The sequence below is a fragment of the Electrona antarctica genome (assembly GCF_951216825.1).
Source record: "Electrona antarctica genome assembly, chromosome: 19".
NCBI classification, from domain to species: Eukaryota; Metazoa; Chordata; class Actinopteri; order Myctophiformes; family Myctophidae; genus Electrona; species Electrona antarctica.
This window is the reverse complement of record NC_136800.1, coordinates 16,108,563-16,126,770: the sequence shown is the minus strand read 5'-3', so window position 1 is coordinate 16,126,770 and position 18,208 is coordinate 16,108,563. Positions and strand designations below refer to the sequence as shown.

General features: G+C 43.2%; 1 protein-coding gene and 1 long non-coding RNA gene across 3 annotated transcripts in view; one reads left to right on the top strand and one right to left on the bottom strand.

The window, feature by feature from the left end:
* The window catches only part of LOC306942970, a 31,443-nt gene that overhangs the window by 6,798 nt on the left and 6,437 nt on the right, over nt 1–18,208 (top strand). The gene's annotated exons all lie outside the window — the stretch shown is intronic.
* Nucleotides 105–17,859, bottom strand: serbp1b (SERPINE1 mRNA binding protein 1b). Its single transcript, XM_079529168.1, has 9 exons — nt 17,498–17,859; nt 15,957–16,134; nt 11,070–11,213; nt 10,271–10,339; nt 7,669–7,743; nt 5,925–6,102; nt 5,444–5,506; nt 4,932–5,171; nt 105–2,942 (listed from the first exon to the last, which is right to left on the bottom strand). The coding sequence occupies exons 1-9, from the start codon at nt 17,751–17,753 to the stop codon at nt 2,883–2,885; spliced, it is 1,263 nt and encodes a 420-aa protein (XP_079385294.1). The 5' UTR covers nt 17,754–17,859; the 3' UTR covers nt 105–2,882.

The window sequence follows — 18,208 nt, the reverse complement described above, 5'->3', positions numbered from 1 at the left end:
GTGGTTTACTCAACACTAGTTTAAACTAGATTCATTTGGCAAATGTCTGCCACATATATACATAGATTTGTGTAATAATAATAAGACAATAAAGAGGCCACAAGTCATTTGTTTACACCTTTAAAATCACAGTAATGATTTCACACAACCCAACAGCTGTGGGTAGAATACATGTAACACCTCTAAAGCAATTCATCAGAACAGGGATGTTTGCAGATAAGTTCTGCAGTCAAGTGGCTCAAACAGTCTACAAGAAGTCTGCACACAGCCAACTGCCATGGTGCATTACCAGCGAGTCTCTCCAGAGCACAGAATATAAAGCTTTTGATTCACTTACACCTGTCAGTTTTTACATGACCCACACCCTCCCGCCCATCATCACACCCACATAATTTAAAATAAAATGCTCGCTGGAAATGCAGAAGCAGGTGGCTTGAAACCCAGTTTAGCTTACATTACATTCTGTAGCCTTCGAATTCTCCACAATGACATTTATTTCAGACAAATTATGCAGTGGTGCCGCTTTACTGAAAAAAAGAAAAAAAAAAGAAAAACGCATCATAGCAAATATGATTACAAGAGGGAAAAACAATCTTCAGAGTACTGGTGTTGATAGAAACCATGTGCTTCCAAGCTCTATAAAGACATTACTGATACTCTAAGTGCAAGATATGTCCACAGTCCTACCTATCGTTCTCACCTAGATAGAAACGACCACTTCTCAAAAATACAATATCTACTTCAGGCAAAAGCCATGCTGCATATAACCTGCAGCGCCTTATCATTTGAGATAATGGCCAAGTTCATAGCAGAGGAATACTTAAACTCTAAGTAACTTTCTCACACACACACACACACACACACACACACACACACACACACACACACACACACACACACACACACACACACACACACACACACACACACACACACACACACACACACACACACACACACACACACACACACACACACACACAAATATGTCCTTAAAAAATGAAAAAACATTTGTTTAGTGGTCCTAAAACGACTAGCAGTATAGTCTGTATGACCTAAAAGGACCAGCCTAGAGATACACATCATTGGGCCCCGGATGCCCTGAAAACACCGGATAACATGTGCATCGGGGAAGAAATGGCCAACTAAACCACTGGTCCACGGAGAAAGAGCCAAGCTAGCAACAGAAGATGGGGAGAGAGAGAGAGGCATCACTTTCACTGCACAACAAGCAGAAAAATACCAAGCTTTAGAAGGAAGTCACTTTGCCTTTGATCCATCCTGGATGTGTGCTTACTAGCAAAAAGGGATGGACAGTCAAGACAAGAGCAAATACACTTTAGATAAGCACATTTTGAATGGTACGAGTTTCCTAACTGTAGTGTAGTTTCACTTTCACGTCGGCATGTATTACCTGGGGGGGGAAAGTATGTACCCAGTTCAAAAGGCTTGTCTGCTCTTTCTAGCCGACGCCTGAGAATATACATTTTAAAAAAACAACTTTGCTAAGACTGGTAAGACCAGCAGCAGCACTACTGCTGTCAAATAAAAAATAAACCATTTATGTTGTTCTTCAAATGACTGAATTATTAATTAATCATCTGAACAGTTTTACACTTATATTTACATAATGCATGTTACACCATGCCCAATTGCACAGACATGGATAGATGTGTACAAGAATGTAGATGTCATCTACCCATTTTCTCATTAAACCTTTCATTGCATTAAACAATTCCATGCCACACTATTAAACTTGAGGTCCCTCAGCAAGGCAAACTGTCTGCATACAACTCTAGTCTGTAGGGCAATTGCCTCTGTTACTGACCAATGTGGCGGGGCAGATGCTATTAGCCAGGCTAGGGCAGATGGGCTACATCCTGGGAGGCGAGGAGCTGGAGTTCTACATGAGGAAGAATAAACGGATGTGAAAAGGTCTGTTCTCATAGAAAATACAGGCCACGAAGAGGTGAAATAATTGAGTGCAGGTTGTGGACTTATTCCTGTCACTTTCCTCTCTTCGCTGATGCCCGCATTACCTCTAGACCTGGCCTGTGTGGTCACTGGTCAGGCTAATGGATATTTGGGTATTCCATCCATATTTATACACAGATATTGCACCAATGGGCAATTGGGCATGGTATACTATCAATATGTAAATATTATTTGTGGCCCAAGAAAACCGTTCAGGTGATGGACACAACCAAATGGTTTCTTTGACATCAGTAATGTTGTTCCTAAGCTCCGTCGCTCCTTGATTACAAAATATTATTTGAGTTTAAATAACCCAAAATTAAGAAGAAAAGACTCGTCTACGATGGCTCATAATACTGACGTTGAAGCCATGAGAAAAAGTGAGCAGGGAAGTTCCAGGGGGTGATGACAGCACACGTCAACCTAAAGCCTGATCTATACCTCGTCATATGGTGGTGGCGCATGCAGATTTCTCTTTTTTTATGCTGGACACCATCATACAGTACGACGGAGCATAGATTAGGCATTTTGCAGAAATGCATATATTCAAGCAGCACAACAAAAATAAAATGTATGCATAATCTCTGGAAAAACAATATATAACCAAACACTGTATGAAAACATCCCTGCTATCATGTCTCTAAATACAAAACTACCAATAATTTGCTTCAGTGTAACAAGAGAAGTCCTTTTCCTTTTTTTTTGTACTTTTAAAACAGGTAAAATTTCAGTCCTGGCGGTGTGGGTGGGTGGGTAGTATGGGATTGGGATGACAGTCTTTCATTGTTAAAATCTTTTTTTCCTCCTCTGTTTTCTTATATACTTGAAGATGTGGAAAGCATGCAAGCCTCGTAGAGGGAGGGGCCCGGAAGGGCTGATGGGGTGGTGGGCCTGTGGCATCAGTAACCTCAGGCCAGGGCCGGGAAGGCCTCTGGGTCATCCACATTGGGGACAGACACTCCAGTTGGCTGGTGAGAGCACACAAGAGAGAGACACAAAAGGAGACGGACAGAGACAGTACATGAGACAGGTAGATTTCCAAAAGCATATGCCCTTTCCTGTGTGCCAATCCATGCCACCGACATTGTAATCACTAATGCAATTGTTATTTGTGTATGGTTTTCCTTAGGGGTGGGCGATATCGTGATAAATATCGTTGAGACGATACAATGTCTCCACGATATGCTGTTTCAGAGATATCGTACATATTGCAGTTTTGTACATCTGTAAAACGATGGTTTCGTTCGCCAAAAATAAGTATTTTGGTCTAAATGGTCCGTTATTACTTTTAGTTTTTGTTACCTTGTAGGTGGTTGTACTGTTAAGTAACTTGAAAAAATAACCATAAAAATCGCATGAAGAAAATATTGTGATAATATTGTGTATCTTGATACTGCTTGAAAAATATTAATAAATACCCCTAGTTTCTCTCCATAATCACCGCCGGCAATAGCATTTTAACTCCAAAATTAATACAGAAACAGACTTTATTCACTTAATAGTACACAAGGCATTTAGCAGGACTTATCCGGAGCTACTTAGAAAATTATCTACAAGACTAGGAATGCTAATTTAAAAATGTCTTCATGACTGATAACTGACCCTCATTAACAGTTAATTAACCTTTAACCGACAAGATTAAAACAGTTTAGAATGGACAAATGTCTGTGACTCACTCAGGGTCCCAAATTAACACCCGGCCAAGACTGCATCTGAACAGAGCTTACGTTCTTCACCTCATCTGTCATTTTCCAATTATCATGAAACGGTCGTGCATTATAGCTTACAACTCACCTTTGCATTATGGTTCATTCAAAAGGCTCAATAGGTGACAGAGGCCTGACTAAAAATACTGATCAATCAATCACAAATCACAATTCATCAACCAAAACCGAAGCAACTACAAGGAATCATTTAGAAACAGGTAAGCATCAGGCTGCACACAGTTCAGTGTTTTTTTTAATATAGTCCCAAAATGTAGGTATAGGTTTAGGCTACTCTTGCGTACCTTTGACAATCACCCGGTTAGTTTCACAAACTAAAAGCAGTGATGGACAGCACCACACAAAGTGAAACGGATGCTCAGCACAATCACCCGAGAAACATTTCAACTGCATTCTACTATACTCACAATACTAGTAAAAACGTGTGTATAAATCTTGGCCAATATCCGATAACCCACTTATTGCACGGTTAAATCCACCTAACTGACTGATTTATTTTTACTCAACTTGTTTGACAATAATAATTTGGTCTGTATTCCTTTGCAGTAAGAGTCACTGTAAATTTGCATATACAGTGAAAGGTGTCATCTGCATTTAACCCATCCTAAGTATCAGAAGCAGTGGGCAGCTACAGTGCCTCTGGGAGCAGTTAGGGGTTAAAGGAGAATTCCGGACTAACCGTTTTCTTACCGTAATCTGATATTATATCCTAGAACAAGTGGTAAAGGTAAACAATTACTGTACATAACTCCATCCCCAGCCCACTGCAGCTCTGAGCATCTTGGATATAATAATAACATTAGAGTAAGGTAAGAAAACAGTTAATCCGGAATTCTCCTTTCAGTGTCTTTGCTCAGGGACACTTCGACACAGGTGAACCGGGGAATTTCCGTTTCCCAGACGGCCTCTCTATCCACTCGGCTACGGCCGCCCTGGTAAACCCTTTTGAAACTTCCCCAGAAAACACTAATCTTCAACACTACAAAAGGCTTTTTCAGCCCAAGTAAAGGCTTTTTCAGCAAGTAAAATGGGCTAAAACCTGCATAGTATTTTGATACCAATATGACAGATTATTCATGCATCACTATCACAGAACGTCCACAACCTCTCACATCGTCACTAACTAAACACATGAACTCAACTAAGCAGGTGGGTTTTCTTCTAGCCAACATCTTTTGTGATTATTGAAACTACTGTATGTTCATAGATTGCATGCGTGGCTGCCGTCACTACCTTTTCGGAGCGTCGTCCTCCCTCTCCTCCTCCTCCTCCTCCTCTTTCTCCTCTTTCTCCACCTCCTCCTCCCCCACGCGGCGGCCTGTTGCCTCCCCCGCCGCGGCCTCCTCTGCCCCCGCGGGCTCCCCCACGACCACGCCCGGGGCGGCCAAGGTCTCCGAAGTTGATCTCCAGCTGAGATGTGATGTCGTTGGCCGGCTTGCGGAAATGGTGCTCTGCGGCTTCATCGGGGGTACCCTAAAGAGATAAAACGTTGAGAAGTATTAACAAGAATTTGTGACTAAATAACTACATTGGATCGATTGGAACACCCCGAGGTCCCTTTTTAAAATTTCCTGAAAAGTAATAGTTCTAAACATGCAAGGTTGGTTCCTGTACAACAATATGTTAAGTATTTTAGGTTTAAAGGAGTGGCCTCCTTTACCACCACATTATCTAAAGCTTTCAACACAGATCCCAAAAGTGGGGTTTTGTGTGGTTAGAAGATAAACCTGAGAATGTACACACACCTTGTGGTAGAGAGAGTGCGATTCTTCTGTCTCTGACGAGTCAATCAACGCACCAACAGGTCTCTGAAATTTACAAAAGGACAAGACTGAAATGAGGTACCCTCCCTCTTTCAGTTTTGTGATGCACACGCACGCACTCTTCTAGCAGCATGCATCATAGTAGGAGCCATGCAGTGAAAAAAGTACTCAGCCAGACATTCAACCTAGCTTTTTCACAGTCTTGCAAAACACATCCAGTGTTAAAACTACAAATGTGGGGCGCCCGCTGGCAAAGTGGTCCAGGCGCATGCCACATATAGGCTTTGGCTTGACAGTGCGTCGCGTGTTCGAGTCCCATTCATGACGACCTTTGTCTCTCCCCTTCTCTCTCTCTCTCCCTCCCTCTTTCCTGTCTATCTTCACTTGATACTATCAATAAAGGCAGAAAAAACAAAAACAAATCTTTACAAAAATTAAAAATACAAATGTTAAATTTCCTTACATCTTCGCTCTTGGACTTGTGCAACACGTAGCCCTTCTTCCACTGGCTGTCAGCTCCTTCATTAGGCTTGCGAATGTTGAACTCCACCTTGGCACGCTCCTTGTCCTGCACAGCCTTCCACTCATCCAGAGTCATCTCTTTGGGGCCTTCCTCCTTAACTTCTTCAACCTCATTCTCCCTGGAGAAAGGACGTCAGACACATGACTGATGGCCAAATGCTCAACTTCACGTTCAGAGGACTATTGGTTCATCTTGTGAAGATATTGTCGGTTCGGAGAGGAGCCCTTGTCTGTGACTAGGGATGGGTATCATAATAGTTTGGATTTTTGCGAATCCGGTACCGATTCCGGTTCTGCTTATCGATTCCGTTTCTTAATGGTTCCCTATTTTGGTTCCAAAATGGTATAAAATAACTTAAGAGGTCAAATGTTTATTTAACAAAAAAGCTCAATGTCAATTTAAGACATGTATAATGAATAGTATAACATCCTCTCCTTTATTGAGCCATTTGTGGATAATATAGTGATTATTTTAAATATAATATCTATATAATATCTATTCTGTATTTACCCAGGGCAATAGTGTTGTAGGCTACTTATCCTATTACCAATAACAAATAAAAGCATGTCTGAGATCTGAGAGCAACACACACACACGATTGACTGGGCAAATTAGCATCGCTAATGAAAGGGGGGGGGGGGGGCAGCGCATCTCCGGCCGATAGGTGAGAACGGGTTTCCGATCGACATGCTAATGGGGGGATCATTGAAAACAATGCTGTGGTTTGCTACTAACAGAAATGTGCATGCACACGGGCTGCCCAAAGTAGGTTATCTTTTGTTGTTTTTTCGCCACCTCTCTTCGAAGTTAGACTGGCAAGCTCTAAACTGTCTGGGCATCTGGACCCTACGCCGTGATCTCACACACACACACACACGCGAAGTGAGTGCACCAACGCTTTCTCTCTCCTCTCATGTTGATTCAATGCTGCGCAGCCAGCGTGTGTGCTGCGCACGTATGCAGTGAAGACTCAGGCAAGGCGCAACATTCCTGTCCCCTCTCTTAAAAGTTTCCTCCCATAAACTTCACTTGAAAATTACGTTTAAGAAACTTGAATTATTGTAATGGGTACCCGGTACCCAGGCACGTTCGGTTCGGTACATACTTGGTCCCGAGGTTCGGGACCCACCCTTATCTGTGACTAGGTCAGGAAGTGTCCTGATGATGGTTGCCATCCTCTCGATATACACTTTTTTGCGCCTGCAAAGCTTCTTGAAGAGCCAGCAAAGCTACTTGGTAAACTTTTGAAGACAAAACATAAAGAATATATTGACCACTTAAGTGCTTGTTACCATGTTACTCATCATGGGTTTGGATCTGTTAATCTGTAATTTTGATTCTCTCTGATTTTGAGAAATTGAGGCCATATTAATTATTCCTTTTTGCATTTCTCCATGTACTTTTGTTTGTGCATGCTGAGATATCTTTCATATATTTATGTGCAATAGTTTGTTTATTGTCCTTGTGATAGGAAATTTGATACACGTACATGTACGGTACATATACACCCAAGAATACATTCCAAAAACATATACGAGTTGGACAGGCATTCGAACAGTTCAGTATGTATGACACAGGGAGATAAAAGGCTTTCTGAAGTGAGTCCTAAGGTACGGAATTACCATACATTTCAGTTTGACCGATTATCCCAACACACTAATTAGAGGTAACATGGTTTACTTACTTGTTCTCAGAGTCAGCAGGTGGGCGTTCCTCTCCTTCTGGAGTGGCTTCAGGAGCAGCAGTCTGTTCAGCCTCACTGTCAACACAAGAACCCAGCAACACTCAATAAGACTGCATCTTTCAATTAAAACATTGTCATAGCGCGGGAACCTGCCAAGCATCTGGCAATACAGTACAATAAGTAAGTACTCACTACACAATAGTGATGTGCGGGTCAGGTTTTTTTCATAACCCACCTACGCACCCCGCAAAATGAAAACAATATATAAATCAACAACCCGGACTAGAGGTGGGCGATATGGGAAAAAATATCACAATTCTTTCAAGCCGCATCACGATAAACAGTACAACGTAACAAAAAACCAAACCATTTAGTAGACCCTCCAGAAAACGCGGGGCAAAAATCCTTGATTATGCGATGGAATATGCAGGGTTTTATGTGTATTTATGCGGCAAAATTGTGGGAATTTGCTAAGGTTGCGAGAGAATGCAAAATATCATATATAATATAATCACTTTTAAAAAAGTGATTAACCTACACCCTATGTTATTGGTTCTCAAAGTGGGGTCCAGGGACCCCCAGCAGTCCTTGAGGGGGTTCCAGGGGGTCCCCAGCTAAATTTATGAATATCAAATATCTATTTAACCACTTTAATCATACACATTGGCTATTTTTCAGATGGGCAGCATTTCATTCATAATGTTTCATTGTCACCTACTCACGTTTAACAGACTATCTTTTTAAACATTCCGACCATCACACAGCACAGAATTTCTAGTAAAGCAATACAGAGCTCTCCACACCTTTTGAATTCTGCGTTCATGTTTATTCTGTTTTTACAGTGAGATCTATCCAAACTCTTTTGGCATTAGGCCACCATCACGATCATTCGTCTGCCACTGGTGAAACATGTCTCACCAGAGGCATGTGCCATGGTCAATGTCACTGTTGATTTGACTGAACATCTCAACCCCTAGCTACATATGAATGGTCCAATCACAGTATTGGACTCCTGCCCCTTGGGGTCATGATTAAATAGGTTTTTTTTCTTTCCTTTATTTACCCAGGGTAGTAGCTGAGCACAAGTGCTCATTTTCAGCAACACCCTGCACATAGAAACACACACACACATACATTAAAACCTGGGAGCTGACCAGTACAACCTCAGTCTTATACTGTTGGCCACTAATACGTTGGGGGATCAGTGCCTTGCTCGAGGGCACTTCAGCGGTGTTGGGTGAGTGATGACCAATCACTTCCCAACCCAGATTTTTCCTGCCCTTCCGGGGAATCGAACCGGCAACCTTTCGGCAACAAGGGCGCTCCTCTAACCCTTAGGCCACTGCTGCCCCACACACTGTAAAATGGTGGTCAACATGGTCACGCATCTGGATTATGGGATCTAAGCAGCCAAAGCAACGGTCTACTCTCGTTGGGTTATGGGATCTAAACAATGTAAACAATAGTGGGTAGTGCTGCAAATGTACGTGTTTGAGGGCAGCAATGCAAAACACTAAGCTGATGTGGAGTTGTGCTGAATGTTCGACCCAGAATAGGCACGCTGGGGTTCATGTTTTACAGTTTTTTTCTTAGACCCACATTGTATCAATGACAACATTTTTCCCATAGACAATAGATGCTTGGAGGGCTAGGGCTGCAAATGAATATTCCATATTCGAAGGAATATTCAAAAAAATAAAAGAATGATCGACTATAACAAATTAAGGTTCGAATTTAAAAAAGAAAAAAAAAGTGCAAGTTCTCGCAAGACTCTGGGCCATGTAACGTTAAATGGTGGCTGGCCTTGTGAGATCACAGAACCGTCAGTCATAGGCAGAAGGCAGGAGAAGTCTCCCATAGGGTGCAGGAAAAATGTTTTTTTGCCAACGGCAAAAAGTCCACAATGTGTCATTGATGCAACGTGTTGTGAGCTTGTAGATTAGTTATGTTTGCCGCATGACACCGGCATATAACGAAGAATGAATCAGCTGCCTTGCTGCTACGTGTTAACACACAGACTTCACACTGACCACAGACACGGTGCACCAACACACAGTTGCCTTTGAGCATAGTTATAAGCCTCTGAATCGGTAGGCTTTTGACTTTAAGTTGCTCTGCATTAGAAAGCTCACACGTTTAAACACACAATGTTACTTTAATAAATTAAAAAATGATAACAGGTCAAGCTGAAACGGTGATTCATTTGGTAGTGAAAGCAGACAGTTCACAGTCAGATCGAAAACGAGATTCTTGTCTCTCGCGTTAAAGCTCCCTCTGTGACATTTTTCAGCACCAACCGCGAGCGGCGCATATAGATATATGCGCGTATATAGGCGCATATATAAGTTTTACTGCATATTAGACTACAATATTTAAAATTAAAAACATTCGATTCGAATGAGTCGAACCTATTAAAGGGAATATTCGACTGTCATTTTTGGCCAATTCTTGCAGCACTATGGAGGGACTCCATCCTTGGACAACAAGGATAAAAGTGTGTTTTGCTAGACCAGCTGGGGCAGCCACTTAACATCATCTTGGCATACAGTAGTCTCCAAATATCATGTAGATGAGGTCTGTGACTTGCTGTTTGAGGACTCACCTCGTTTCATCCTTTGCGTTGCCCCAATTGTGAGAGCCACTTCCAGCCCGCTTCTCATCATTTTTCTGACTGAGGGGACAAATAGAGAGACTGCTGAGAAACGGGCAAGAGGACCATTAATCCTACACTATGCACAATGATCTTCAAACAAAGACCCTCTGATGTACAGTAAGCCATATCCCACAACATAGCACAATTTAGAACTCAGTCTAAGCTTCTCAGAAAACGTATGACTGGGTGAGGTCATTCAGGGGTCAACTTATAGGGCTGCGCCACAGACTATTAATAACTGTCTTTATAAAACATGGCAGTAGACAGTAACAACTTTATTTGACTGTAGCTCTACTTTCTGGTTCAGAAACATGAGCCAGTGTAAAATACCAAGTTAATTTTGGTTTTAAAACCAACTAAACATCCTATTCATTTTATAGTTTCCAAATGTAGAAACTACATTTTTCTACATTAAATTTCCCCTGACAAGACTTTAAACATTGTGAATTGAACATGGCAGAATGCCTGCCAGACCATGCTCGGGCAGACAATGATACGTTTTGATGGAATCACAAATAAATCTCACTAAGCCCTATACTACTTTGTTGTACAACGAACAGCAAACATAGCCATTCAACAAGCTCAAAAGTAGTACAAATCATAAAATAAAAAAAAACAAGCTCAAAAGTGTTGCTATAATGACATGCCCATCAGTGTGAAAGCTTTGGGAAGTAGGCGGTCACAAGTCAAACATCTGGCAGATTTTCCCATGTATGAATAGTACTCATTTATTTCAGGGAAGACTCACGTTTTGTCATTGCCACTGTGTCTGTCAAAGTCTCGTTTGCCACGGGAGTCGAAGCCGCCCTCTCCTCGGCCCATGCCACGCCCCCTTCCACCGCGCCCACCCCTGCCACCACCACGCCCTCTTGGGGGCCTGTCTCCAGAAGGCCTGAAGGAAACAAAACACATGTAAATATGAGCGGATCAGGGAAGTGATGAGAGGTACAGTTACAGTCAATGTTCCAGCATACTGTGTACAGGGAGTGCAGTGCCCGGCCTTGAGTCGGTGGCATACACCGTTGTCCAGAAACACCACAAAACGCTCTGGTCAGGCACTGCCAGTGGACCTAATGAGCCCAAGTCTCCCCACCTGTGCAATTTCCAGCCTCAGCCAATTGATTGCCATATACAGTATGGGCACAAAAGGGACACAAAGTTAAAACAGATGCTATGACAAGTTGACAACCAGTATTATTAGGTTCCCAAGTTGCATCGTTCTAAAGTAGGCCGGTGGCCAACAGGCACGTACAGGTCTAGTGTATATAATGTGTGCATCTGGTTTATTATTTTGTACACTCTCAGAGTTAATTAACACTGAGGATTTCACCATGTTAACAGTTTAAGGGCCCCAGACGGAGTTCTCCGTCCGGGTACTTACGGTCTGATGCCCGAAACTGAGATTGATTAAAACGACAGAGATTAACGATATCAAAACCGGTCGCATCACTCCACAGCCTAGGAGCGCTTGTTGCGCAATCCTCGATGTTGCGCAACAGTGAGATGTCATCGAAAATGTTCCCCCCCTGTTTAGCCGACGACAACGAAAATCTTAAAACGTTAATAACTTGCGATCTAAATCATCCCAGGACCCTCCAGGGGTCCTGGGATGCAATACTGTACTCTGTACTGTTAGTACTCTAATGTCGTTGAAGTAGGACTTATAAAATGTAATTGGGACCCATCTAAGAGACCACCCCTGGGTCCCTTGACCCATTACATTGAAAACCTATTTAAATCACTGGTATCCCTGTGTTAAACTGTAGAATACTAGAAATTCGCGGGCCTTCGGCCCGCTCATCCTAGCGCCATGCGATACGCAAATGGGAAGAAGGCAATGGCAACCCATGATGTTTTCATTTATGCATTTGCTTGGAAAGCGCAAAGTTGCCAAGCTGGCTGAGTGGCCTTGTTTGTTTTTGTGTATTTGCGTATGAAAGCGAGCATGGCAAGGCGCAGGACAGTGTTGTGTTCTTATTGTTTATTATTATTATTATTACATGGATTAATATTCTGATGTACTGTACTCTGTACTGTTGATATTATAGTTATTAGTGTTGTGTTCTTATTTTTTATTATTATTATTATTACATGGATTCATATTCTGATGTACTGTACTGTACTCTGTACTGTTGATATTATAGTTATTAGTGTTGTTCTTATTAGTGTGGTTGCCTATGGGCCATTTTGAATTTTCTTCAAAACACACTTTTGGATTCTCCAGCTACAGATTTTGGCCAAATCTCACAAGAATCGGTACACATGATCTCCGGACCTATCCGATTATAACAGCAGAGTCAGAATTTTGATAGTCCATATCGTTCGTCCGTAATCAGCTTCCAAAGTTAGTGGGAGGGGCCTATTTTACAAAAAACGGCACAAATCACAAACGGAATGTCCGATCCATCCCAAATTTTAATCAAATGTCGAGGGTGGCTTAATAAACACAGAGCCAAAAGCAATTCTTTTTTCATCTATAGGGGGCGCCACAATTGCAAAAACACTTACCCGTTTGTTGCAAAAACATGATTTCCGGGGGGGGGGGGGGGACACATGATCACAAGGGTGACTTTACATTGTAATTGGCTAGCAAAATTACCGGGAGGGGCCTATATTAGCGAGTGAGGCAACCACACTTTGCAATTTCCCAGAATTGCTTCTTTCTAGTTTATTATTATTATTATTACATGGATTAATATTCTGATGTACTGTACTGTACTGTTGATATTATAGTTGTTATTAATGTTGTGTTCTTATTTTGTATTATTATTATTATCGTTTTGTGGCGTGTGTGTGTGTGCGTGCGTGCGTGCCATTTCAGCTGCATCGCGAGGCGATCCAAAATCCCATAGCGCACGCACACACACCCACACGTGCGTTGTACGCAGCTGTTTTGTGTTGCAGCGCGTTGTTGGCGAGCGTGTGTGTGTGTGTGTGTGTGCGTCCGTGTGTGTGTGTGTGTCTTGGTGTGTGTGTGTGTGGCTGGCAAGCGTTCGTCTTGTTCATATTGTAATGTGTGTGTGTGTAGTGTGTAACGTCCGGTGGTGCAATCGGAAGTGAGAAAGGTATCATAAAAACTGTCGTGGGTCACGTGGTGGGCTTTGAGCAAATGGGAGAGGGAATGTAGTGTTGCCAGGTCCTTTGCCAGGTCCGCGTATTGTAAGCGAGTGGTAGTGTGTGTAAGTAGCGTGTTGAATGGCATTTTTTCTGTGCTTGTTTTCATAGACGTGGCAACAAATTAGCAACAGTAGCCAATGGGAAAAAAGGATGCAGTGTTGCCAGGTCCGCAAGTTATAAGCGTGTTGTAGTGTGTGTGAGGAGCGTGTTGTTTTCTGGGCTTGTTTGCATAGACCTGGCAACAGTGTTCCGTGGCCCGTGTGTGAGTGTGTGCGTGCGGGGGTGTCGGTGCTTGTGGCGTGTTTGTGTTTATTATTGATATTGATATTGTTTGTGAGTCTGGACGGGAGCCGGCTTTAGTGTCAGTGCAATGACAATTTTTACGCGGGTGGTGTTGAGTGTGGGCGTGCGGCGCGACATGAGGAGATAGGCATGGATCGACGCGGAGGGTAAGTCTGTGACGTCTTAGTGTGTTGTTGCAGTGTGTGTTGCAGTGTGTCAGTGACGTAGTAGCTGGTGACTTTGGGTCCCCTTTCCTGGGTTGGGTACAACTTTTTGGGTACACCTTTTCAAATGTATAATAGATACTCAATTAAGACAACTAATATAAAGAATAATACAATTACATGGTGTTAACATTAACTGTGCAAAGTCTATATTTTTAGATAAAATAATATAATTTATAACATCTAAATGTGAACATTGAACTTTAACACTAGAGGAATTGGGAGGGCAGACCATAGACATAAAGGTAGACTCCCTTTCCGGCTCTGGAGCGTATGTGCTCAAGGGAGGACAAAACTTTCCTGAGATTCCTTGCGAAGCACCGCGGAAGCATGAGCGTGCGTCACAGAGCGCATGTTCGGGAAATGATGCGCTGTGATTGGCCAGTAATCACTTGAGTGGCAGCATGACGTAACGTGCCTTCCACACTTCCGACGTACTTCCTCCCCCAGTGTAAATTCTTCCGCCTCTCCTTCAACACACATCGCTCCAACGAACAGCAGCGGCCAATGAGGCATCTATTTTTTTTAATATCTATGGGGCAGACGATGAAGATAGACATGCTTTGGTTACAGTGAACTAAAATATTAATTTAATTTAATGTGTTATTTTTTGTTCCTGCCTGGAGTCTAGTAATTTAAACCGATCTTTCCCAGCTGTGCTCAGGATAGGGTAATCATGTCTTTCATTGTAATGTAAGAAAACTATGTTCCTCCGTCTTTTTCAGTCACTTAGCATTTGCGGCGCAAAGATTGAAGTCAGTGTTTGTTTTCGTACAGCCTCACTGGTGCACGTTGGACAAAACATGGACTAACGTTAAAGTAGAACCGCACTTTCAACCTGCCAGTGCAGTCGCTGATATAGTACATTTTCCAGGTGATGGAAAACATTTGTGATTCTCGTTTTGCAGCGACTGATGGTCGGATACACAGTAGCAGCATGGTCTCTACTGTTTACTATGGATGTGTGTGTAATGCGTAGGAGAATGCAAAGCGGGGGTAGGTTCTGGCGGTGTAGCCACTAGCCAGAGAGTAGCGACTTTAAGCAACGACGGATACGGCGTAGATATTCTGGGCATGTGCGCGTCCAAGCACGCTACAGGGAACATTGGTACAGTATATACAAAAATCTATATTCTGTAATCTGTAGTAGCAGTTTTCTATTATGGTACTGGCTCAACTTGACCTGGTACTTTTTTGCTATCACCTGTCGAGGTTCCAACTTCCAAGCCAACTGAGGTGACACCGAACATTTCTGAAAACGGTCATCAACATAATTGCATCCAACGGACCGACCTATACTGCATGGAAGTTCACAAATAATTTTAAAATATTAAACTAGCCTTTGTATATGTGAAATGAATCAATCATTAAACAACTGCATGACCTATTTCTCACCTAAAATGTTATCAAAAAGCGTTTTTGTTGGACTGTACAGGTGAAATAATTTCAGGGGTAGGTTGCCATTTTTATGCAGAGGTCAATCTAAGCTAAAAAGGTGTGTATGTTATAATATAAAAAAATATATATGTTATTTGGATGACCCTAAGGATCATACAAAACCTTGAACGATTACTATTGCAATTTATTTTGGTTCAAACCTTAGATTGACTGGCCTAAGGCATTGCTTTGTCAACAAGGTACACTGAAGGGATACTATCTGCAGTGGAAAACCAACTAAGTGGTACCAAAAACGAGTAGAGTGGAGCCAGTACCATGCAGTGGAAAAGTGCAATTAATGCAGCTTTCCTTGCGGTCTCTAAATTGGCTGCATTTACACTCTTTATGCCAAGGAGAGCTATTAAGTTTCCAGCAGCTGCAGGTTGCGGTGGCTATGCTAATGTTAAATACTGGGGCAAATAGACAAAGATCATGGAGGTAGGAATCAATACCCCCCAAAAACATTAAGCTCTGCCTGCACCTCTGCATTGATCTTAGGATCACAGCAGACTGCCTGAGGATTTCGATTTCAGGACGCTGAAATCCCCATCTCATCATTAAACACAGCAACTCACTTGTCTGCAGAGAATTCTCCTCCCTCAGGCTTGTCCTCGGAGGGCTTGTCGAATCGCCGCTCGCGAGGGGGTCTCCGATCAGGCCTCCTGTCTCCAGTTCGCCCCTCTCCCTGTCCTCCCTGGTACTGGGAGCCAGGCTGGCCCTGCTGGTCCGGTCTCCGGCCGACTCGCCGGATACCTACCGCAAAAAAGGTCATCATGAATGAACCATTTACACTTACAGTATTCATCATCGGAGGAACAGGAAATGTCAGTCTAGGGGTATTAACCACTTAAGCCCTATATACTTCCGTTGAATGAGAAAAGCGGAAATAGACAGACAACACGCTTACTACACACCACGTTCTGAGCAGCTTGTGTATCAGCTATTTGACAATTTCCTCCTATAATGCAAGTTATAAGTGGTTAGTAGTTAGTGGCTGCACGATTCTGGTTCAAATGTTAATCTCTATTTTTGTTCAGCAACTGTAGTTGCTGAACATTACTACATTAAAAATGTGGCACCTGGAGCCATCTGCTGTGGCTTTAAACAGACAACATCAAAGTGCTTGACTTAAACTTCTCTTAAAGTCTCTCTCTTGTAGCAAAAACATAAGAGTAACTAAAATGAATTGGCTAGCCAACTAGTTCTGCACGATTAAATTTAGAAATGAGATCACATAGGTGTCTGTCTTTTTTCGATTAATTGTGCAGCACTATTGTGAATTTTGCCAAACCTCGGTAGAAATGAATGCATTGACGTGCCATGCCACTCTAGAAAAGGGAAATCCAGTGGACTCAACATAGAGTGCTACCTTTCAGCTACCTTTCAGCAGTTCTAGGCTAGTACAACAATAGCAGCCAAAAAAAACAATACAAAGCATGCACCACTGAGCTACTTTGGAGCTCCGAGCACTAGCAGTGGGCCCCTCATCATTCATAGCCTCGGTCCCAGGCTCACTTAACTGCGAAAAGAAGAACTGCATCATTCAGCTGTTTGTTGACGCTGAGAACTTGAGCTCTGTGCAACATGCATGTATTTCATCCATAGTTCCATACCCAAGTTACCCAACCCAACAGCAACGAGTCAAACGTGAAACCTACCAGGTTTAGTTTTGTATTTTGTGTCCATCCAGCATCACCGGGGATGCTACACCGGGGATGCTCCATGCACCTGCGTGGCAAGTGCATGGATGGAGCAGCAGCAGCATCATCACCACCAATAACATCACACAGGCAGACAAGGCAGTAAACCAACCTAGCTGATGGAAACTTCTTCTGCGACACAGCCTCCCCGCTTTGCACAAGGCTATAGACTGGGCGCTGAGTGTCTATTTACTGGACTGGATATCACATCCTTCATGCATAATTCATGCCAGGAGTTTAGTTTGTCCTCTAATTTATAACAACAGGACAGGTTCCATGTTGACCTCATGCATTGCAGACACCAAACCTGGGGCTAGCAGCTATACTAGCTCAGAGATGAACATGACAGCTCGCAACAAACCAAAATAAACAGGCGTATAGAAGGAAAAGCCGACGAGGCTGAGGCGCAAGGTTACCTTCTTTCTTCAGGGGTACCGGAGGCTGAGACTCTTCCTTCTTGTCCACCGGCTGGCTCTTCCTGTCCTTCTGTGACTCTTTCTTCGGCTGCTTGGCGGCTTGTGCAGCGGTCTTGGCGGACCCAGAGGCGGCCGCCTCCTTCTTCTTGTTTTCGGCCGCCTTTAGGATCTCGAACGGGTCCGATTCGTCGTCCAATAGCTGGTCGAACCGGTTGGTCACGACGCAGCCAAAGCCTTCTTGCAGGTGTCCGGGCATGATGGCGCCCCTTCAACGGGATTCACCTCCGATTCTACGAGGCTTGATGCGAACTGCTCGCTAGACGGTGCCACAAGATGGCTGGGAGAGCTGCCCCTTCTCTTCCGGCGAGAGCAATATCCGGGACTGTGTGTGTGTGTGTGTGTGTGTGTGTGTGTGTGTGTGTGTGTGCCGCTGTGCGTGCGTGCGTGCGCGCGCGCTTGTATAGGGGGACGTGCCATTATTATGCAGCCATACACAAATGCTGTCAGCAATGTTTTTATTTACAATTAGGCTATTACTAGCTCTGGTCCATAGCTCTAATGCAACGGCAGCAAGAGCAGTAAGGCTATGGACCACAGCTAGGCTATTACTGTCTATTACTGTCTCTATTACATGTCCACAGAGGTTCCCAACCACTGGTATACCACTGGTGGTACTTATGGCTGAGCACCTCTCTAGTATAGTGGTAGACA

Bases quoted from the DNA above. Each gene is read 5' to 3' on its own strand.
- serbp1b (XM_079529168.1), bottom strand. From the start codon at position 17,753: ATGCCCGGACACCTGCAAGAAGGCTTTGGCTGCGTCGTGACCAACCGG. The intron at 11,214-15,956 runs GTGAGTTGCTGT...TGTTTCCTTCAG, and splicing joins GGAGAATTCTCTGCAGACAA to GCCTTCTGGAGACAGGCCCC. The intron at 5,172-5,443 runs GTGTGTGTACAT...TTATCTCTTTAG, and splicing joins CGCACTCTCTCTACCACAAG to GGTACCCCCGATGAAGCCGC.